The sequence below is a fragment of the Seriola dumerili genome, unplaced genomic scaffold (assembly GCF_002260705.1).
Source record: "Seriola dumerili isolate Sdu_G_001 unplaced genomic scaffold, Sdu_1.0 BDQW01000003.1, whole genome shotgun sequence".
Classification (NCBI taxonomy): domain Eukaryota; kingdom Metazoa; phylum Chordata; class Actinopteri; order Carangiformes; family Carangidae; genus Seriola; species Seriola dumerili.
This window is the reverse complement of record NW_019174258.1, coordinates 6,225,145-6,247,614: the sequence shown is the minus strand read 5'-3', so window position 1 is coordinate 6,247,614 and position 22,470 is coordinate 6,225,145. Positions and strand designations below refer to the sequence as shown.

The 22,470-nt window shown below is 39.7% G+C and overlaps 2 protein-coding genes across 6 annotated transcripts; both read right to left on the bottom strand.

Annotated features, from left to right (window-relative positions):
* Nucleotides 1-115: 115 nt before the first annotated feature.
* Nucleotides 116-7,257, bottom strand: fbxo22 (F-box protein 22). Its single transcript, XM_022746368.1, has 7 exons — nt 7,078-7,257; nt 6,691-6,823; nt 6,231-6,318; nt 4,405-4,503; nt 2,677-2,829; nt 2,422-2,587; nt 116-2,143 (listed from the first exon to the last, which is right to left on the bottom strand). The coding sequence occupies exons 1-7, from the start codon at nt 7,206-7,208 to the stop codon at nt 1,750-1,752; spliced, it is 1,164 nt and encodes a 387-aa protein (XP_022602089.1). The 5' UTR covers nt 7,209-7,257; the 3' UTR covers nt 116-1,749.
* Nucleotides 7,258-7,907: 650 nt separating this feature from the next.
* Nucleotides 7,908-18,099, bottom strand: LOC111217655 (tropomyosin alpha-1 chain-like). Of its 5 annotated transcripts, none has more exons than XM_022739630.1 (9): nt 17,986-18,099; nt 17,417-17,542; nt 15,025-15,158; nt 14,042-14,159; nt 13,373-13,443; nt 13,166-13,241; nt 12,973-13,035; nt 12,664-12,733; nt 7,908-8,602 (listed from the first exon to the last, which is right to left on the bottom strand). In XM_022739630.1, the coding sequence occupies exons 1-9, from the start codon at nt 18,097-18,099 to the stop codon at nt 8,520-8,522; spliced, it is 855 nt and encodes a 284-aa protein (XP_022595351.1). In that variant the 3' UTR covers nt 7,908-8,519. The 5 variants fall into 5 exon arrangements, with proteins under 5 accessions (XP_022595351.1, XP_022595360.1, XP_022595377.1 ...); XM_022739622.1 differs by lacking the exon at nt 7,908-8,602 and adding an exon at nt 11,906-11,988; XM_022739639.1 differs by lacking the exons at nt 17,417-17,542; nt 17,986-18,099 and adding an exon at nt 15,877-16,122.
* Between the last annotated feature and the right edge of the window lie 4,371 nt (nt 18,100-22,470).

Below are 22,470 nucleotides of genomic sequence, written 5' to 3'. Positions count from 1 at the left end.
AACCGAGGAAGGATGCCTAACACTCAGCGGACTCAGGGACTGCCTGGATTTAAAGATGCTGCTGTAGTGGTTTGAACAGTGGGCTTAAAAGAAATAAAAGGGCATGTGTGCATAATGAATGTTTGGAATTTATTGAGGAAAATGAGCAGAACAGATATGATTTGGCACATGTAGAAAAGTGCAAAACAATTTTGTTAAATGAGTCATAAACACTAATTTAAAATACATTTTAATGTCCTCCTCAAAAACTATAGGGGCAGATGTGTACATTATGATAAGAAGAAGGAAGATACTCTTGGCTGTTGATTTCTAATTCATTTTTTAAAAAGTAAAATATTGAAATACTTCAGTCTTGCAACAATCATTGTTGCAGCTTTTACAGAAAAGATAAACTTAACATCAGCTAATTTCAACATTAACAGCAACTAACTGACCAAAAACAAACACATATATAAACTGTAAATTGCACCTTATTGTCATCAGGATTTTCTTCTTAGTGAGAAAAAAGCAAGACATCAATCAATGACAGGGCCAACTAGAAAGAAATCTAGACATGAAATGCGCAGCATTCAATGAATTTTTACAGAGACCAGTATTATAATGTATGAAGCCATCTGTAAAAAAAAAATCTGTAAAATTTTGACTGCTTTTTCAAACATGCAGCTGGGTATTTAGTCTCACACTATATTATCAAGATTTCATAAAGAACCTTTACCATTTGTGACTTTTGCAAAGAATACCAAATACTCATTCTTTGTAATGACCCAAAAATAGAATTCACATTTTTTTCTGACAATTCTTCAATTTCCGACCACCTACAACTGTCTCCTAAAGTTTGAAATTGTACAAGAGCCGAGACTAAATCGAGGTGAAATCGAGAGTTTCTGCCAGTCAGTGTCACTTACACAGTCAACAGGGCAGCCGTTCTGCCCTGTTGAATTATTCTTTTAAGCTGGGGAGAGGAAGTGACCAATAAGCCCCACCATTAACAGTTGGAAGTAGGTAGTAGGAGATATGACCTGACATGTGGACAAAAAAAGAGGCACTGTAAGATTCTGCCTGAATTCCCTGTGCCCAACAAACCATGGTAGATATATATCTTGCGTAATAGTATTAATTTGTAGGCTTAGACGGTTTCATTTTTCCATTGGTAAGACAAAAGTGTAAAAATCTTAAGTGAAAAACCTTAAGGAGGAGGAAGAGCGTTCAAATCAAGATTACCTTGATTTTGTGGAAGAAGGGCCACACTCTTCATATTTACATGAATAAAAAAAAAGTGCCTTTGCTGAATCAACAACGATAGCTTGGGATACACAAGTGTGTATAAGTTACTCACCTGCAAAGCAAACAAACCATGAGGTTCATGTCAGAGGGTGAGAAAGATATGCCATCGATGTGTGCGAAGTCTGGGAAAAATATTTACACATATTTTACAAGAGTGCTATATCACGGCTGAATGTTAATAGATGATTGGTTTTTTTTTCAGGGTCCTACTTGTGAAATTTACTAGTTTTAATATGGAGCTGCGTTCACACACCGTCTCCAAGGGACATGATTTCCCAAATGATGCCAATGCATTGACGGCTAAAGGAATAATTTCCTGCTTTATGAGCAGAAATTATGACAGCGATATTGTAACATGAGTAACATTTGGTACTGAATGTTTGTTGTTCCCGACTGCTGTAGCAAACAGGAACATAATGGGTCGTCTTTTTTCCTGTTTGTACGTTGTTACTGCAGGTCAGTCAGTCAGCCTAGATGGACCAGGGTCATGACTGTGGTGTACTCATGCTGCAGACTGTCCGTGTCAGTGTCGCACAGCGTGTAGTCGTCTTTGATGATTCGGTCGCAGCCAATCTCGCCATTGCCAAACAGGCCAAAGAGTGGGGTGTTGGGGAACACCTTGTGAAAGGCATCAGCCTCTACATTGGTCTGGTTGTTGTAGTAGTTCTGACCTCTCCCCACGCAGGCAAACATGAAGCCTAAGGTGTTCCTCTCAGGAATTTTAGCTGCCTTTAACCGCCGGATTGTGGCTTCAGCCGCCTTTGGATTGCTGACGTCTTGGTCCAAGAGCACAGATGCCCCCTGCACCTTAGGGCCACTCAGGGCCAGACCCACCACACCGTATGCACCCTGGCTACAGCTACAGTGAAAGATGAGGGGAGAAGGAAAGTGTGAACATTGCAAAGCGGAGGTCATAAAATGCTGCTATAATTTAGCTCCAACACTGCTGCTGTTTATCTAATTCAATCAGCACCTACTGGCAGAGAGACAAAGGGCATAAGTGATGGAGATATACAGATATCAAACTTAAAAACGAGGTGAGGTTGTATTCTCTGGTGCCATGGATGACCTGAGAGCCACATGTACTTGTTGCAATGGTCGCAATGTTCTTGATATTAGTGCAGAACAGTAACTCACCAGTGTCTGGGAGGAGAGAAGACACTTTCTACCAGTCCTCCAGCGATGAGAGCTTTGCTCTTAGCCAACGGCTCCAAAATCTGGGTGAGAAAGCGTGCACCTCCAGATTTATATGCCTCATAGACAAACATCAGTACCACACGCAGATCTGGGTTATCAACAAGTCCTGGAGAGAAAGTACAACAAAGACAACTGAAAGACTTTCCAAGCTTTGCATTTCTCACTTTAGATGACAGAATGATTACCTATACTCACCTGCTTCTTTCAGTGCAGTTGGGGAGATGGACTTCTTGCAAAAGTGAAAGGGCTTGATGTGTACACCTTCCATGGTAGGGAACATGATTGCAAAGCCTGCCTCCCCTTCTTGGTACTCCTGAGGGGGGCCGGAGCAAGAGCCACTGGGAGTCACTGGACATCAGCAATAGACAGACAATAGCCAACATAGAGCAATGTAAATAATAATAAAAAAATAACTTGATTAGTCTAAATACACATATTAAGGTTGCGGTAAGCAACAATCCAAGCAATCATCATTGTAGTATCAGTTGAGAGAAAAACAGACATAACATCTGTAATAACACCAGTGGCTCCTGAGGGGATGTTTTGAACCAGACAATTCAAATTTTGGAATAAAAGGAGAGAAGAAATCTGGACAGAGCTGGGAGATGACTAAACCACAGAGACCTAGGAGCCAGCATCCAGTGGCCATTAGAGGAACTGTAGCTCAAGGAACTATGGCACTGTATTCACCAGTCAAAGTGGTTTTGCCTAATGGGTTATGATTTTTTTTAAATAATATCAAGACTGCATATGCTAACCACACAACAACTTTAATAAAGAGGTACAATAAGAGGCACAACACAAACCACAGCATCAGCAAGGAGCAGTAAGAGTTACATAAACATCAGGTAAATCAACACACAAGCTGTTGTATAATTTCACTACCCGTAATCAAAAGGCACAAACTCAGAGAATTTAGCAGATGGATGAGATACCATGCAAATGAGAAAACATCAGGTTGTAACATTATAAATATACAGGATCATAAGACTGACAGCCTCATTCACCACTCACACACTTTTTACTTTCTAGGGTTTAAAATTGTGCTGAGGTAAACCCCTGGTGTGCAATTGAATGTGTAAATCACAGAAAACCCTTTCATTGTATTCAAAATGAGCAGATACTGCACATTAGTATGTCATTTATCCCCATCCTCCTCCGTTTTACAGGTTATGGAATTCATAAAGGATTATGCAGAAATACTACATCTAGGTGTATCATAAGTCATCTTTTTAATACTGTGCAGCCCCACTACCAACGTGCATAAATGATTGGACTTCACTAGGCTATTTGGCAAACCTATTACAAGAAATCTATATCTTCCTTATCCAATCAAAGATTTAATCCAATTGAATTAGATGTGCGTGGTGACTCTGGGCTCACCCTCAGCTGCAATATCACCAAATGAGTGTTATCGCAAACAGCCGAAGCTGCCATTAAACCTGATAGATGATGGGAGCGTGATAAGCCATCATCTTGAGGAACGAGAACATGCCTGATGGAGAGTGGCTTCTCTGGAGGGTTGTGATTATATGGAGAAATGGGGAGCACAGCACCAGGCAGACTAGGCAATCTATCAGAGGGTGAGGCAGGGAGGTGCCAGCCACCAATGGTGCTTTCCAACTAAGCAGCAGCAGCAGGGATTAATGTGTAGTGCTCACTGCTGAAAGGTGAACTATTAAACTTAGATAAACTCAAGATACCTGGGTAACTTTCATCTTCTATAGAGTATCTTAGTACTTGAAGATGATAAGGCCACATACATGTACCACGACAGCTTTGAAGCTCATTTAAGAAACATTTTTATGTTAAAAGTGAATTAAATCATTCCCTCAAAGTGGTTTTATTTTGGGTGAGGGGTGATTTTATTTTCATGTCTATGAATAAGGAAATATGAGAGAGACAGAGCAGAGGAACACTTACAAACTATGCCTGGTGTAGCAATGCCCATGATGTCACAGCCTTTGGGGAAGAGCAGGTTCAGTTCTTCAACTGTGTCTGGACTGTGGCGACTTTTTTTTGCTTCAGAGTAGTTGAGAAAAACAAAACATGTTAATGAGAAAGGTCACTGTTTTATATTCCTGTCATTTCCATCATAAACTAAAAAAAAATCTCTGGAAAGCAATTTTAGATTCAGAGAAATTTACATGAGCCAAGCACTTTTTATTTACTTTTTATTAGCACTGAGACTGTAAAACTACTTCTCTTACTGTTGCAAACCACTCTGGATAGAAGTTTCCACTAAATAGCTACATAGTGAATAAAAAATGTTGTTTAAGATCTATATTAAATCAATATTTCAAGTTGATAAAGAAGCCAGTCAGTGTGCAATATATATTAAACTGTAGGTTACCCTAGCAACTCTGACTATAACCCATGCATTACCAATGAACTCCAACTGAAACAAATCTCCCAATTAGTTAGACTGACTACAAACAAATATTGAATGAGAACTTCAACACATCCCACCTTGTTTTTAAATAAGTGAGTGGCCGTGTTTTAAGTACCATAAAAAAATGAGTCACATGTGCTAGATACTCAGTCAAAACAAAAATATTTAATACGTTAAGAACAAGACAAGACATACCAGTGAAACTACAGTGACAAAGAAAAAGGAACATTGGTCACAAGTTGAAACTGACTAACAGGGAACAGATATACACACTGGGCTAAAAAAAAAACTACCTCCCACTGAGCAGCATCATAATATGACCCAACTGTGCAGCAGTGTTAACTGATTCAGTGCTCAGTGATTAAAGTTCCTGCAGCTATGCAGTCCTTTTTAATCGCTTATCAATTAGTTAAACAAGCCCATGTGAATGACATTATGTAAACATCACCCAAAGTGTATTTTTGAAGCTGTTGTGCTGCTAATAGTACAGCAAGAAGTCTAACCCATCCAGGGCTTGCAGTTAAAAGGTAGTATCCTTAATCATAGATGCAACATGTGTTGTATTTCAGTAATTTCTTTTTAAAGTAACAAATATAGGTCAGAGGATAAAACACATTTAGGTAGCATGAATGGAACATCCTTGCTTTGAAACAGCATGATACCATCCCTCTGGCTTCACAAAAATGACCAAATCCCAATATTACCATCACGAAGAGCATTTCTTGAAAAGCATCATTTCACTAAATATATATCAGAGTTCACTTAAATATACATATATTTTTACATGTAAATGCTTTGTAGGACTGATACTTTTGTGCTATCTAATAAAATTATACATTTTTGATTCCAGTCTGTCAAAATCATCTTGGATATTAAGATATGCAAAATGATGAGATGTTTTAAAGCCTCCCTCTGCCCTGATTTCTTTTATATGAGTTTACTGGCTTCTGTCAAACGTGTGTAAAGCACACATAATACAAGGTTCCCTTCTAATACACAGATGTCATGCTGTTCAATGTGGATATATAGTGGGGTCCACTATATGAACATGATACATGTAATCACAAGGCATTAAAATTTTGCTCTGAAAAAAGGTAATCTGGGCCTAATTTATAAATGTTTACATTTAGCATTCTTCAACAAAATAATTCAGACAAAAAGACTTATTAGTAAGGATGCAAAAGGCATGTTTCAGTTATCTCAACATTTTAAACTACTAAGCAATCTTACTTTTTGTGTCATACCACTTACCACCACAATTCAAACAATAATGTATAAGGCAGATGTTTCTAGATGGACAAATTCTGAAATGAAGAATGAAGTACTGAAGCACTATATTACAGTATTTAATACTAACCTTTACTCTCTCTGTAGCAATAAGCTTGTCCAGTGAAGGCCTCACAGTCTACCATTGCCAGAACTTTATTCGGCAGGAGAAATACTTTCTGTAAGTAAGCAGATCCAAAGAACATGTGTTAAAACAGTGTAAATATCACTTCTTATCAAATTTACTGACTGTTAAATTAACATCACTTTGTCTGAGCAGCTCATAATTCCACACATAGATAGATTAATTTAACATACTTAACTTAAACATACATGGTACTCAGGTGAAAAGGTTTCTCTTTCAGTTCCTGAAAACATTTTTAGGTTTTCACCCAAAGACTATGCAAGATAAACAGTGATTCAATAATGTTAGGCAGCTCACCCAGCAACTAATAACCAAAGATACTTCACCATACTTTGGCGTGTTGTTGTATTTGCCAAACAAGGTCCCCCTACAGGATGTTTCATTGGGTGTGAGTGTGGTGATTTACCTCCACCTCCTCGGCCAGGATGCTGCAGAGGGCATGGACCTCTGTGTTGGACGGTCCACAGGCTGACACCCAGGTGAGCTGCTGCTGAGTCCTCAGCACTCTGCGGGCACAGTTTCTCCACAACCTGCACACACTGAGGAGAACCACAAACACATTCAGCTCCATCTGCTAGCCAAACTTGGCAGGAGAGTTAGTCAGTTCATGTTTCTGTCCATAGCAAAACAAAACAAAAACACAACCGACCACCTGAAAACAATTACACACCAGGTTCAAGGACTCAGTAGCTTCTTAGCCGTTCCGCATGTGTGAAAAATAGTTTCACTTCCATTCGACAGCCATTAACGTTAGCTTAAGTTCACTGTTTAGCATATAAACATTTTCCGTTACCTTGCGATTCGCAGGAGCGATTTGGTTGGTACGAAGGTCAGAATTCGTTCAACCACTTCGGCAACATTGCTAAGCACGTATGCAGCCTTGCTGTCTTGTAAAGAAACGGCGAAATCTTGATTTTCACCCATATTTCTCTCTCTCGGGTCGTGGCGTTTCCAGCACGGCTGCCCAGCTACGAACTTTCACCTCTGCTTTACCACCTCTGCCGACATAACACACCGCCCCCCGCGGCGAGGAGGTGCTGCTGCAGCTTAAGTTTCCCCCAACAATTTCTTTTTAAACTTGAACAATTAAAGAATGTTTCTTTTAATTGGTAGTTATATATTTTTCTGTTATACACTATTACGTTTATTTCTGGTGATATTTTCTAATTTTAATAAATTTTTAATTAACTAATTTTTATTTCATCCCTCAAGCCCTTTAACAATTCTACAGCAAAGTCACTTTTGGCTGAACTGTTCACAGCTCATGTCCACACTGAGGCCATAACCTTTAATAAGAGGTCAGAAGTAGACACTTTGTTTTTAATGCTACAAACACTGCCTAATAAAACTTTACTACGTTTTGACGGTTATAGCTCACAATACTACATTGAGTAATCCTTTTGTCCATTTAATATAACAGTGGTGCTCCAGCCGTAACAGTTTAGTGCAGCATTTTTGCATTGCTCAAATGAGATGACTATATAGAGAATTTCATATTGAACATGAGTTTCTCTTTTGATATGTAACATTTTCCTCCATTTCTTCCTCATAGTATTGAAAAACGTAAAAGAAACATTTCTAAAAATGCCAGACTTGGGAATAAATTATACTTCAAGCATTTATTCATGATCTTTACATTTTCAAGATAAAATGGGAGAGACACAAATCTAACAAATCAGTTTCTCAAAATTAACAGAAAAAGTGAATACAGTGTGCAGACATTTCTTTCACTTAGCCGGAAAAAAACCGTACATTCAGGCAACTGTGCTAAGAATTCCTTCCCTGCTAAACTGGAAGTATACAACATCACTGACACTGAATAAATGTTTGCAATGCAGAAGAAACAAAGACACACAAGCAACTTTACAAAAAGTACACATAATAAAAGTCCCTTTTATGAAGCCTTGGCTTAACTTATGGCTTTGTTCATGATGATTATGTGCAGTACCCCACCCCCGAAAAGTGCAAATTCTCCAAACATACATATAAACCTATTAAAGATATACAGTGAATTTGAACAGACCTGTGATTACAGTGTGTAACGGAAACAGTGTAGTTTTGACTGTAGCTCACCAAAGCCATTTGTGCTACCTTGTGTAGAGCTTGTTTCTTCAGGACGACAAGGTCAGAGGAGACATATAAACACAACTCCCCACATCATCTGCAGCAGCCATATATGCCGGCCAGCCATATTCAGAGCAGACAAGGCAATGTGGGGAGAGGAACAGAGCTGGGTCAAATGTTAACCATCTCCATTAGAGTCTGATCCAGCATCTGTTTTACGCTCAGGCCCTCTTCTTTAGCACGTGTGAGTTTATCTGTTAATATAGTATTGCATCAGTTAAAAATCATAAAACCAACAGCGCAAAGATACACAGACAAAGCTCTAGTCCAGGTTAATAAACAGTGTTAGACATTGGCTGAATATTGTTGCAAATCTTATGAATGTGAGACATTTCAGCTGTTTTTTTCCCCATGACAGAAGTTAGTATTCAATACGCAAATACATATCCTCAACTATGATACTCTGAGCCAATTCCACAAACTCAACTTCTATGTTGATATGTAATCTTTAAAGCATATTGTAAATATAATACTCAAGCTATAGACAGGGCTGTAACAAAAAGTTTTTTTGTTAGTTTGCTTTTTCCAAGTCTACAGTTTGGCAGTAGATTTAGTATGAAGTTCAAACACCCCTACCATGCAGTTTCAGGTCAATCACAAAAGTATAACTTAAAAAAAAAAAAAAAAAAAAAAAAGAAAAACGAGTACTAATCGGACCCCAAATTAGAGAGCTCTGTGGAAAAATTCCCTTTTATTTTTACTCTAAGGCTTTAGTTATACTGTTACTTATCCTTGCAGTGGTTCAGGCTGGATGCTCTGTCATGTAAAAGGAACATGTTCTATGACTTCCAGCCATGAGACTACAACTTTCCTCTAGTCAGCCCATAGAAACATATGGTGAAAATTCTCTCTACATGCACTAATGGTCATCACTCCATCCTTGCTGCTACACACCAAATTAGACCCCCCCCACCACCACCACCACCTTAGTTGAATTTAATCATTTATGTAACAGGGACAATTTATATGTCAGTCAGTCAAAGGGTAAATTTTCATTTCTAACCTGTCACATATGTTACTATTTAGACTAAAGTTTGTGCATTTAAAGTGTTTATGCTCATTCAAATGTTACATATCTGAAGCTCTGGCAGGCTGGGTTTGAAAGATTAGTTCTCTAAAGCATCACAGGGTTAAGAACCACATCACCAAAATCAAATGTGTTAATAATGCAAACCCTAGTCAAAACATTGTCCTGTGTTCTGATTAGATGCTACTGTGCAGATGAAAAATAACCTACTCTTATTGGGGCAAAACAGAGCAAGTCAAAATTTCAATAAAACCAAAACAATGGGTAGCTTGGTTCTCAGTACAGCTCAGCAGACTATATCTTAGGATTTTAGTTGAAACTTGATTATTTCTGTTATGAACTTAACTTGCCCTTCTTTTTGGAGATGGATTCAGGGATGCGGAAGGATTTCTAGACGCCTTGCAGCATTTTAAGCCTTCCCCAGCTGTGGGCCCACCATACAGATTTAAACTGGATTCATGTGCTACAGCCCTGACAATAACTGAGAAATTACATAAAATCCATTTTGTGGCTGTTCATAACCTGAGGATGACTGACCTCTCAAACTGCTGTTGTAGCATGCATAATGTGAAAATCTTCCATTTGTATTCCCGTTTGTTGAAAGCATTTCTTGGTTTAAGTTTTGTGTCGTAGACGCAGTTGCCGATGCTCTTTTTATATAACAGCAAAAGACAATATGCCTGGACATTTTGAATTTCAGAAAAATTAAAGCATACAAGAGCCGATTCCAGTTTAGGCCTCGTTTAAGGCTACTCTCAGTTCATTGGTCAGAAGACGGTTTTTCTCAAGCTGTTTGTATAGATGGTCTTGACAGTCAGAAAGCAGGTAAGAGAAAAGGGAAAGAGACAGAAGGCAGGTTAGTACAGACGACAAAGAGTTAGTTCTGCTTTGAAGCATATCACAAAATAAGTGATGTGCCAACCTCTTGAACATATCAAACGAAATCAATCACCCTCTGTATTTGTCAATTCTCATTACAGGTCAAGTTCTGGTGTCCCGATTACCCAAATATTGCTTTTTATACTGTGTTTTCTGTAGCTTTTACTAATACATTTGTTCGTCTTTTCAACCAGAGACACCATGGATAACCTGGACCGAGCCTACAAGTTGGTGAAGGATGAATATCCCACATTCAGTGTTGATGACTTTTGGTGAAGGGACTCAAGTGGAGACAAATGCCCTTTCAACGCATACCTACAATGACAGTCTGTTTGGTTGCATTGCAAAGTAGTAGGTCGAGGAATGTTTGCTGTTGCTACGTTAACCACAGGCGTCTCCATATCAACTAGAAATAATATTCAGGAGTACAACTTTAAAAAGGAGGCCCTCAAGAATAGAGATCATTATTAAGATGTTGGGATTCAAAATCCCAATTGATCTTCCTCAGAAATAGAAGAAAAAAAAATGACCTGATAAACTGACTATCAAAGCTGGTAACCTGTCATGACTATTGGTCATTTTGCCATAGTCTTCCAAGTCAGTGGAAAACAGAGGACAACCATTGCATTTCATGTGAACACTAGTTTGCAGAATAGTTTACACCAAGACTATTATACTAAATAACAGTCCTCTCAAAGAGAAAAAGGAACAGTGAATGGGAGAGGAGCTTCAGAGTTTATTCAAAAGCTACTCGACAAAATAAATTAAAACACATGGAAGACAAAAATCAAAAAAGAAAAAGATGGGACAAATGGAAATGAAGAAACATTGCAGGAGAAAAGGGGAAGGGCTGACATAGATGTAAGAATGTTTATTTTACAGAAAGCAATACGGCTCAAAGGTCTGTACGAGACATGGACAAATGGATGATGGCAGCGACAGCCCACTGTGCAGTAGTGGCGGGGCAGTAAAGAAATACAGAAACAAAGGAGACAGAAAGTTGGGCTGCGCTGCACAGGAGAGTGATGATGATGCTCAACCAGCCTCTGGAGTGAAGGGTGTAAAAATTTAGCTGTGAAAAAAAGGAGAACAACAAAAGTGTTGGAGGGAGAAACAAAACGAAGAATGGAAGATAAATGACATGCAGAACCAGAGGATGAAAAGGGATGCAGAAGTAAGCTAGAAAAGCTTAAGATAATGAGTGAAAGTAATGATAAGATGTGGCTATTGTGCAAGAAACTATAAGGAAGTTTTGAAATCTAGCCGAAGAACCTAATCATAAATACCTATCAAACATGTTTAGTTCACATGCAAAACAATGTCATACAAAATGGGGGGGGGGGTTGTTTTAAAAAAAAATAAAAAAATAAAAAATAAAAAAATCCTATCTATAATTTAGCAGAGTTAAAAAAAAAAAAAAAAAAAAAAAAAAAAACCCTTTTAAAATTTTAAGAAGGTAAAAAAAAAAAAAAAAAAAAAAATGTAAAAATCACTGCAGTCAAACATGCCACAAGAGGGAGCTATTGTATGTTGGTAAGAGTTGTTAGGGGTGTCGACATCTAAGGCACTTAGCAGAAACAAGCTTGGTGAATTACATGGAAGTCATGTCGTTGAGGGCGTGGTCCAGCTCCTCGCTGATGGCCTTGTACTTCAGTTTCTGGGCATACAGCTCATCTATTGTGTGGTGATTATTATAAAGTGGTAGTGAAGGATTGGCGATAAAATGAGAACACAAAAAAGGATAACAACACAATAGTCAGAGAACAGAAGTCAAAGGGAAAACACAAATAGAGAAACTGGAAATAAAAGGCAGGACAGAAATAGGAAAGGGTGCATGGAACAGCTGGTGATGTTGTGTCAGATTCTTGAGGAGTCACTGAGAAACTGCCTCACATGTTCCATGACCCTGTGATGACTGTTCGCGACTAGCTGGCCTTGAATAGTCACTACACCAGAATGCCAAACAGCATTGCGGTGAGAAATGTTGTTGCCGACATGAATAATATCAAGGTGGCCTCTGTGGATCACGGCTTTGTTTCTTCCCTCCAAGGTAGAGAACTTACTGTGTAAATATTCAGCCTGAGGACTATTTAACAACTTGCTGACCAAATAAATAAACCTCACACTGCATCAACCTTTACAAAAAAAGAGGAACTTTTTTCTCTTTTACGAGTGTCCCTTTGAAAAAGCTTGTGCTTATTTTATGATATAAAGAAGACGACTCTAAACGGCTACTTTCTTGTGTGGACTGGTTGAGTAGTTACAGTAACAAACACCCGTTTACATTTTGTGAAAAATATGAAAATAAACTCTGCAAATCCATAAAAATCAAGTGGAAAAGATTCATACCCTCAAGGTCATCAATGGTCTTCTCAAGCTTGGCGACTGATCTTTCAGCGAACTCAGCACGGGTCTCAGCCTGAGTGGAGGAACAATCAAACATTAGCAATTCCCATTAAGAGGTTTACATTACTAGCCTCAGCCTTATAGGACACTTAAAGCACTTAAGTACTGTAAACAAAAACTAAGCATCTCTTCTAATCAAGAAATATATAGTCAGCATACTTCATTCAAGTAACTGAGTCGACATCCAATCCCCGCAGTTCTACAAAATACCCATGGCAAAAAGTGCAGGATGGATAATTCCAGTTAACTCACCTCCTTCAGCTTGTCTGTGAGAACCTTGATCTCCTCCTCGTACTTGTCCTCCTTCTGCGAGTACTTTGGTTACATACATAGCGCAGCGTTAGTCGAGCATCATCACAATGTTGATATAAGACACTTTCAAACTGATTTCTGGGGTTTCTACTGCAGATCATTTGCCCTGAATCTTCTCAGACTACCATCTTACCTTCTCTGCCTGAGCCTCCAGAGACTTCAGGTTGTTCTGCACGGTTTTCAGCTCCTCCTCAAGCTCAGAGCATTTGCTATTGATTCAAGGTGTAGTTGAACAAGCAGGAAGATGCCAAAGACAGAGAGAGATTTTGTGAGAAGACAAAAAAATTATAAAGCTGTTACTCGGAGGAACAGATGGAGGGGAAGGGAAGGAAATGGTTACCTCTCAGACAGCTCAGCACGCTCCTCTGTACGTTCCAAGTCGCTCTCAATGATCACCAGCTTACGGGCCACCTGAAGTCACAACATACAACGTTTAGTCCCACACTAGTTTGATACATTACATACAGTCAGACAAAATTTTATTCCTTCATGTATTCACTGTAATTCTAGGTTGTGTCTGAAATCACTCACTCATTCACTACTCCCTACTCAATATCCAGGGACTCATATTCAGTATAGAGGACAATGTAGTGAAATCACTGCTAAATTGAAAAAATACTTTCAGACATGACTTGGGTAATTTTCTCTGCGCTGTTTTTCCTTCTTTCAGTGTGAACAAAATGCATGATGGTATATATTGCTTGATTAGTGACCACTGGTCGCATACTACTTTTCATGATGCATTGTGGGATACTATGAATACACTATATAGGGTATAGTAATTGTCACTATACATTCAGACAGCGTTACAAAATGGCAATATATAGTGGACTATATAGGGAGTAGTCAGTGATTTCGGTCACAGCACAAGTCATTATTTATGACTTGGAAGCTATAATATACATCTTACAGAGGATAGCTATTGATGGCAGTTGTTACATTAAAGTGGAAGAATGTGGAAAATGCTAAGTACAAAGTTCAGAGTGCAGTGAACAGCTGAGAGACTCACCTCCTCGTATTTGCGGTCAGCCTCCTCAGCAATGTGTTTGGCCTCCTTCAGCTGGATCTCCTGCAGCTCCATCTTCTCCTCGTCCTTCATTGCCCTGTTCTCAATGACCTTCATGCCTCTGAGATAGAGAAAATAGTATGGCGGGTAAGCACCAACTGCAGGCCAGTGTGTTTGGTAGTGGCATGGAGATGGCATGGTTCCCTATGTACAACTGACAAGAGACCACCGGTTCATCTCTGGAAATGTATTTCTTGAGAAAATTAAAAAGTTTCCAGAAGAGCACAGGGTTCAATGTGAAGTCCAATACTGGCGAAGGTAGTCTAAAATACCAGGAGGACTACACGGACCTCCACTTTAAGTTGAATTACTATTTGGACAAAATGTATGGATACTTCACATTAATGTACACTTGTACACAGTATAATACACTGTTGATAAGTAGTGTGACTGTATTATCCACTCGTCATACTAAAAGACATAAGTCTCCCTCAGAATGCTACATTAAATCAACATCAATGCAATACAGTGTCTACCCACTAGTGGCAGTACTGCAACAGCATGTATCATATGCAGTCTTTGATTTTTAATATACTGGACTTTATGTGTGACCCTAATGTGTTTTCATATTTGTCTTAAAAGGAATTCAGTGGCAGAAGAATCACCACTGGACTCCAAAAGGTTTGCAACAGCATCTGACCTGATACTTAAGTACAATGGAGTGATTCAGAAATGGATTTTCATCAGTTTGACTTTCAAAATGCAATTACCCATTTCCAAACCTGTCACTTTTTCATAAAGAGCAAATTTCACTGTAACAAATAATGAGATGATGGGGGACTAAAATTTTCTTAAAATGAGTGCTCTATGCACATCAGGACAGTACACCCATGATTTTTCTGTAAAATACAATGGACTACATGAATGGCACGAGTGGAGAGTGTTGACCAAGCAGTGTCTTATTTTTCCAGCTGCAAGATACCCACCTCTCACTCTCATCAGCAGCCTTCTCAGCCTCCTCCAGCTTGGTCAGGGCTGTGGCCAGACGCTCCTGAGCACGGTCCAACTCCTCCTCAACCAGCTGGATGCGTCTGTTCAGGGATGCTACATCACCCTCAGCCTAGGAGAGCACAACACCAGAATCACATAGAGTCAAATCATGGGTACCTGCATATGTTTCAGTTGGCTTTGCAGGCTTACACCATCCCCAGACTCTCCGTGGAGAGCATGGGCTGGGTCAGGGACACCCAGCCCAAGGGAGGGATGCAGGCTCTAATATGCACATTTTACACACAGGGTGAATGATGGGTTGTATTTCTCTTCATTAAACACAAATCTTTAACCCAACACATGTTAACAGTGCATTTAAAGAAAATACTAGACTGATTTATCCACCCCTCATCTTCCCTCTTTCCTTTCAAACCTGCAATTTCCTGACGCACAGTGATTTATTCTTGTCGCATCAACAAATTAGCCACAAAACATGGCTACACTCTAGTATTTCGGAGGGTAACAGTAGCAGCTCCCCACTGCAGGAGTTTAACACATGAGAGTATTTTATCTGAGAACACCTGTGGTGCTGCTGCAACGTTAGCCTACTTGTTACAGGGCGGTTTGTTTATTCGGGATGTACAGGGTGGTGTCCTCTCTTCTACCCATCCTTCAGTCTCCACATCCCGCAGTGGGCTAATTCCAAGCATGTCTACCTGATACCTGACTGTATTCGAGCATACACGGCCGCTGTCTGGGCCTAGCAGCCACGCTTTTTGACCAGATTTGCGGCTAATGCCACCGGCAGCCTAAGGACTAATTGCCTTAAATCATTAGCAGCGGCTTACTGCTTCCCTCGCACTCCTCTCCTGGTTCAGTTCCCGCTGCAGTAGCGCTGCCCGTTCCTCCGCCACATCGGCCTGCTCCTGCAACGACTTGATTTTCTTCTTCACAGCTTCCAGGGAGCTCCCACCGGCCATTTTTGCTCTGTTTTGTCTCCGCTAAGCTAGTTTTTTCTCGGCCGTGTGCGGGCTTATCCAACGCAGACGCGCGCACACATACACACACACACTTGAAGATGCGGCGCGTTTGATCCCTGCCCCCACCGCCTTTAATCAACCGCTGATGAGGATTGGGACGTGCCACCAGCCCCGGAAGTACCTGATTTTACACGCAAATAAATATATTTATCAAATGAATTAAGAAATATATTATTTGTGTTGATGTCAGCTGTTCTTTTAAATCAATTCCATGTCATTTATTTTATTTTTTTGCCAGTTATATGGCTATCTAATTCTTGATCTTTTTTGAGTGCATCCCCTACTGGTAAATTGAGCTCACCCTATCAAAGCCACAGCTCCAGACATCGCACACTCAGTCATAAGCAACAATGTAACTAAGTTACGATTGCGTACTCTAATTTGAAGTATAATTAATTAACAAAACATAATAATAATAATAATAATAATTGTTATAATTAGTAGTAGTATTATTATCATTAGCTATTCTTATTATTTCACGTTGCTAACACGGTCTGCAGGTCAAAATATTTTTTCTGTATTTGTTTATTTATCCATTCATTGCAAGTTAGTTATTCTCTGCTTTTTTCGCGATTTAGTGTGACTCAGCGTGGTGCTCTCATACTTCCTAATTATTTACTTCCTATAGGCCTAACCGTCCTTGAGTCATATTGTGTATGTTATTGTGTATAGTAGCCTAGATGGTAGTTTTAGGCTATTTCACTTATCTCTGTTATCTATATGTTTTTCTACTTTTCTTTAGTCTCACCTGCCAATCTTTCAACCAATCAAACAATGGATCAGTTAAATCCATGTTAAGGATTAGGCTACTAAAGTTTATCTTTTGTTATCTCGTAGTGTCTTAATAGCCTAAGGTTGTTGTTTTCGTAGTTGTTTCTGGTTATGACGTAATCAATTAGGCGTAATTGGTGTAACGTTAAGCGAAGCTAATAAACTGGTAATTTCATCGGGGTTGGACATAACTGCTGAGTGACAACTGGAACCAGTAAAATCACAAATCTGTCAAGGATTGTACAGGCACAAATATGCTTGTAAAATGCCCGACTGAAACCCTACACTGGCCGTCAGTTTCGTCTAAATGGCTGTGGAATGTACTGGTAAGCCATTGAGTTTTGACCTTACCATATACAGCACATGAGCTAAATTTAACTATCTATATATTCATCCTACACAACCCCCAGGCCTCTTATAATTGATTATTACTTAACTTAATCATTAGAGTAAATCTGTATTAGGGTGGGTAAATTTAGTTTCCGGTGGGGGGGCCAAGGGGTTGTTCAAGGTTAAACCATTACGGAATGATCGCCCAACGGGGGCTTCTCCTGAGGTGCTGTCAGCCCAAACTCACATCTGTGGCTTTCTTCTCAGCGAGCTCCAGTTTCTCCTGGGCATCCTTCAGGGCTTCAGAGTACTTGTCCAACTCATCCTCAGTTGCCTTCAGCTTCTTCTGCAGTGCTACCAAGTCATCCTCAAGCTGGGACACAGAGGAACGAGAAGAGATTTACATGCATGTAGAAGACAGACATCATCACCATTTATCATAGTGTCTGTAAATAACTGTAATAATAAATGTTTGCGCTACACTACAAACCGCATATTAGTCATTTGGAAAGACATTTATTCTAGGCTATTAGAACAGGCATATCATTAGATATTTAATTAAATGTAATCCAAAAGTAAATGTAAAGTGTAATCGGTTGTTGCCAACTTCATGCAGTTCAAATGTGAAGTACGACAACAAAAAATAAAAGATATTATGATTTTTTTTAAAAAGTTCATTTAATCCTATGATGACACACATATTAATCCTCAGTGACAGGACACTGGACATGCAGGAACCATGCAGCGCTAAGGCGCACAGTGCCATTGGCACAAGTGCGTAAAGGCACCAGAGTGGGCTTCAGAGAGGATGCAGACCTGTTTGCTCCTGTCCTCAGCTGCCTTCTTGTCTGACTCGGCCTGCTCAGCTCTGTCCAAGGCATTCTCCTTGTCGAGCTTGAGCATCTGCATCTTCTTCTTGATGGCATCCATGGCTGCTTAGTGTTCGGGGCGTCCACGCGAACCAAAAACAAAAGAAGCTGGATGAAAGGATCGGAGCGTCTGAACCACACTGAACGCCAAGCTGGAGTGCGAGCTCGCTCCGGCTGTTGTGAGTCAAATATGTATTTTGGCTGGGCAGTTACTGGACACCCAATACTTTTTTGGAAACAACTGCAGCTGTTTGCCAACGCGGGACCTGTCTTTTTTCTGAATCCCTTCACTGATTCGTTCTTCCAAGACATTTGACCACTTCTATGACTATACATGGGGTAAGGACGTCAGGAGGTTACTCCCCCCTCACACCAAGACGTCCACTCCTATTTCTAACACCCTCCAAGTGACAGGCAGGAAGTGGAGTGTCAAGACTCAAGCTCCTCTGATCACCCTCCTATCACCCAGAAAGATAACTCAGAATCCAGATGTGAGCAAAAGACAACTGCGACATAATTAGACAATTGTCTTATAATTATTTTGTACCTTTTTACATGTAATTGTGCTAAAATAAAGTATTTTAGACATTGTTTACAGTACTGTCTAATCATGTACTCACAGCAAATTACAACATTTCAACAGTTTGGTACCAGAATGAATTGTCATAGCACTTCATGCACGAGAGCTATTCATACAAAACAAATATATCTGATTGGATAAGCCGCTGTGAAAGTTCTTCTCGCTCTGTGGGGTGTCATATTAGCCAGTAGGGCTTGTTTGTCTTCCAGGGATCATTTCAGCAGCTCCCTCTCAGCATAGTTCAACATCCGAGCAGAAATCAGATAGGCTTTGGTCTCTGCAGAGGTATATCATCAGGCTTGTCCAACTCCTCTCCCAGTTAATACATGCCTGAGAGTTATTTCTCAAATGGGCCGCAGTGGATATAGTGGCGTGCACAGTGAAGGATAGAGAAGCTTTGGCATTTCAACAGCCCCCTCGCTGCGCCTCTGTGATAGTTCACGGGGCCACTGGCACAGCCGCAGCTGTCACACACAACCTGTGGTCAGGCCTGCTGGACGGCTGAGCAATAATAGTTAACTGTCGACTACTGTAATTAATTTTTGTACCTGTTAGGGAAATTGGACCTTGGGAAGGAGAATGAAATATGATTTAACAAGTGAAAATGAGATCTAGTGTAAAAATAGATTAGATACTATGTATAAACATACACCACTGTTATGTAATATTATGAACATCACTGTCTTCCTGTCCATAAGGTGTGTCAATACACACTGACAGTATTTTGTCACTCTCTAAGATGCATTTGGATTTCAGCATCCTTGCCTTTATTTTCTAGTCTGTACTGTTCTGCTTCTGTTTGGTTGAGTGCATATTTTTGGGATCTTACTACTTGGAAAAGCACCTGCTGGACTCTGTCCATGGCCCTCGTAGCCACTCCCACCCTCAACAAGCCTGACTATAAGAAAAGGAGCATTAGCTTTCTTTCAAATCAGATCAGTCACTATTGTGAAAGGAATTGGGTGGAGGGATAGAAAAAACAAACAGCCTATATGCAAACCAAAAACACTTCACTATTACTGAATTTTGGTTCCATCATATTTACAGAGCTAAATTAATTATGACATAGTTATGATAGTGTAAATGCTTCCTGGTTTGAACAGCTGAAGAAGAAACACTCTTAACAATTTGCTATCACAATCTGACTTTGGCTTGTTTTAAGATTAGATTTTATAAGGCTTTTTATTTTTTGAATGAAAATTCAATTCAATTGTTCTTCTCTTTTCTGTACTTTGTTCTCCTTTGTTTTATCTCTGTGGTGGTCCAGCCTGATATCCTTCCTGTGGTGCTTCTTTTTTTTTTTTAAAGCAGTCAGCTGTCACTGTGTTGTCATCCCGCCATGTGTTTTGTGGACTGTTTAACAGCCAGCCAGGCATTCCAGTCGTATACAGAGATCAGAGAGGCTCATGGAGCAATCCATGTCACCCTAGCACCCAGGATAGATAGAGACGAATATCATCACACTATACCTGTCCAACAATTAATGATTTACTGAGATTGCATTTCATTCAGGGGTCTGTGGACTTATAACTGCAGTTAGAATGTGATTCTTTAAATTTTTCTTCAAGGGCCAGGATCCATGGGAAATATTTTTTGTTGTTTTTGTCTGCAGCAGAGATCAATGTCCTCATTATTCATGACTCATTCCAGACCTGAGTCAATGTGCTGCAACTGGTCAAATATCTAATATTCAGTTTTTCTGTATTTTATTTGTATGTTCGTCAAGAAATTCCTTATGTGAATTGATAGCTAAAAGATAAAGATGAAGCCTTTCTTGAAATCGTTCTGAAAGAAAAGGTGCCATTATGAGTCTGAGATGGTATCGCTGAAGCCATATGACAGACAGGTGTGATATATGAAACAAGCCTCAGTATTCCCAGAATTCCCATCATGCAGGGAAGTATGTGGCCCTCTAACAATGATGTTGTGTGTTAAGTTTAAAGACCTTTGAAATTTGATTTCATTAGGTGACCATTGTCTGCTGATGGCCATGCATGCATTACTGATTTATTGTTATGAGGAACCCATAAATCTAAACACAGTCTTTGTTTCTGTGGTGTATCACAGCTCCATGCAGTTTGTGATGCTCCCTCTACTTGAGTGACTGCTTTAATTCATATCATGTTGTAATGCCAAAAGTAGTGAACAGTATGTTTAACAGTTTAGTCAAACTGTCAGAACACAAATAGAAGTCAGTGCCATTTGAACATTTCATTATAGATGTATTGAGGAAGCTGGGTATGCAGACAAAAAGTGAGTGTACAGTGATGATTTCATTGTTAATGTCCAGACTGGAATCTCTCACTTCCTCCTCAGTAATTAAAAGTATGGAGGAGAATAATGTTGGTGTTCCACTCAGTCCTTCTGAGTCAAACTTTATCTCTTGCAGTGATTCAACCAAGCTCGTCATACCGGTTCAGATGTGCAGAGCTCGTGTGTGAGGTCATTTTAAAACATCAACATGATGAGTGTGTTGAGCCTCTGTCCACAGTGCTTGTTACAATATGTCACTGGAGTGTTATTTTCTGTCAGCAGAGTAACGCAGCAACAACAACAACAACCTGATGTGCCGCTGATGTTTTTATTCAAAAGAAATGACGGAAGATTGAGCAGTGACTGTGGGTACAAGTGGCTGAGGAGAAAGAAATCAAGGTGTTTGTGGCTGGACAGGTAATCTTATATTGTATTTAACTGTCTTCAGTGGATAACTTCACTGTGTGGCATGCTGCAGTCATCAGTAACTGTATCCGCTTTCTGACTTTTATTATAATTAGATTTAGGACATAAAAATAATGGATGAGCTGTCTTCTATCAGCTGCTTGTCCACATTAAATTCAAAGCCCCCCCCTCCCCCCCCCCCCCCCAGCCAAGTTAGTATAACAGGGCCTCTTGTTACAGGCCAGATACAATAGTTACAGGAAAATGCTAGTCCACGGTCACTGAGATTTAGATTTGTAACTTGGAAAAACACATACAGTAGTACAATTGAAAACCATCTTCATGACAAAATGTCAGAAAACTGATTCCAGGTTTAAAAGCAGTGCTGGGAGCAGCTGTGCCACTGTAATTGACATTGCCTCCTCAAATTTTAGTGCCGGACAAATTTAGCACAGGTCTCAGCCTGGACTCAATATAGCTTCAGGTTTAGTGCTGACTCAGAAATGCCATCTCGTCCTGACACTAAACTGACACAGACACTTAAAGAGACCTTGTTCGTTTGCCAGAACTCACCTCTCTGTTATTCACTTGGACGGGAGAAGTTAGTGGTGGTTCTGCACCCTGTCAGTGCTGCTGATGAAACATCACAAGAAAAAAAGACAGACATGGAGAACTGGATGGTTCATATTTTATTCATTCAGCAAAGTTCAATGTTCAATATTCTTTGAAGTGTGAATCTTAGTTTGAATCTTCATCTTGTTCAACAATTCTTCAATCAGATATTTTCTCCCAGAGCCAGGTATTGAGTTGGCAGTGATTTGATACCCAGCCCTAGTGAGTCAAATTGAAGTAAATAGAATCTAAATGTACTAGAATCAGCCTGTGAAATCACAAAGACGTGTAAGTCTTCCAATCATAGAATGTAAACTGACCGCAGGTTACTGAAAACCCACAAATTTACACAGAAAATACTGAGGACATGACCTTGGTGTCCTCAGTGGTAGTTGTGTTTACAGACATTTGAGCTTGGGAGGGATGTGCGTGCTCCAAATAACTTACCAGTAACAAGTATGTATCAAGTATACTTGATGATAGTATCCTGGAGGTGTCCTCAGCTGTAACTACTCCTGAGGTCCCAAATGTGATGAAGGGGTGATATGTCTAGCTGGATAAATTAATTATTAATTTATGTGC

Bases quoted from the DNA above. Each gene is read 5' to 3' on its own strand.
- fbxo22 (XM_022746368.1), bottom strand. From the start codon at position 7,208: ATGGGTGAAAATCAAGATTTCGCCGTTTCTTTACAAGACAGCAAGGCT. The intron at 6,319-6,690 runs GTAAATCACCAC...GCTTACTTACAG, and splicing joins TCCTGGCCGAGGAGGTGGAG to AAAGTATTTCTCCTGCCGAA. The intron at 2,588-2,676 runs GTGAGTATAGGT...CTTTCTCTCCAG, and splicing joins AACTGCACTGAAAGAAGCAG to GACTTGTTGATAACCCAGAT.
- LOC111217655 (XM_022739630.1), bottom strand. From the start codon at position 18,099: ATGGATGCCATCAAGAAGAAGATGCAGATGCTCAAGCTCGACAAGGAG. The intron at 14,160-15,024 runs GTGGGTATCTTG...TCTCTATCTCAG, and splicing joins GCTGCTGATGAGAGTGAGAG to AGGCATGAAGGTCATTGAGA. The intron at 8,603-12,663 runs GTATGAATCTTT...CTATATTAACAG, and splicing joins GACCATTGATGACCTTGAGG to ATAAACTCACACGTGCTAAA.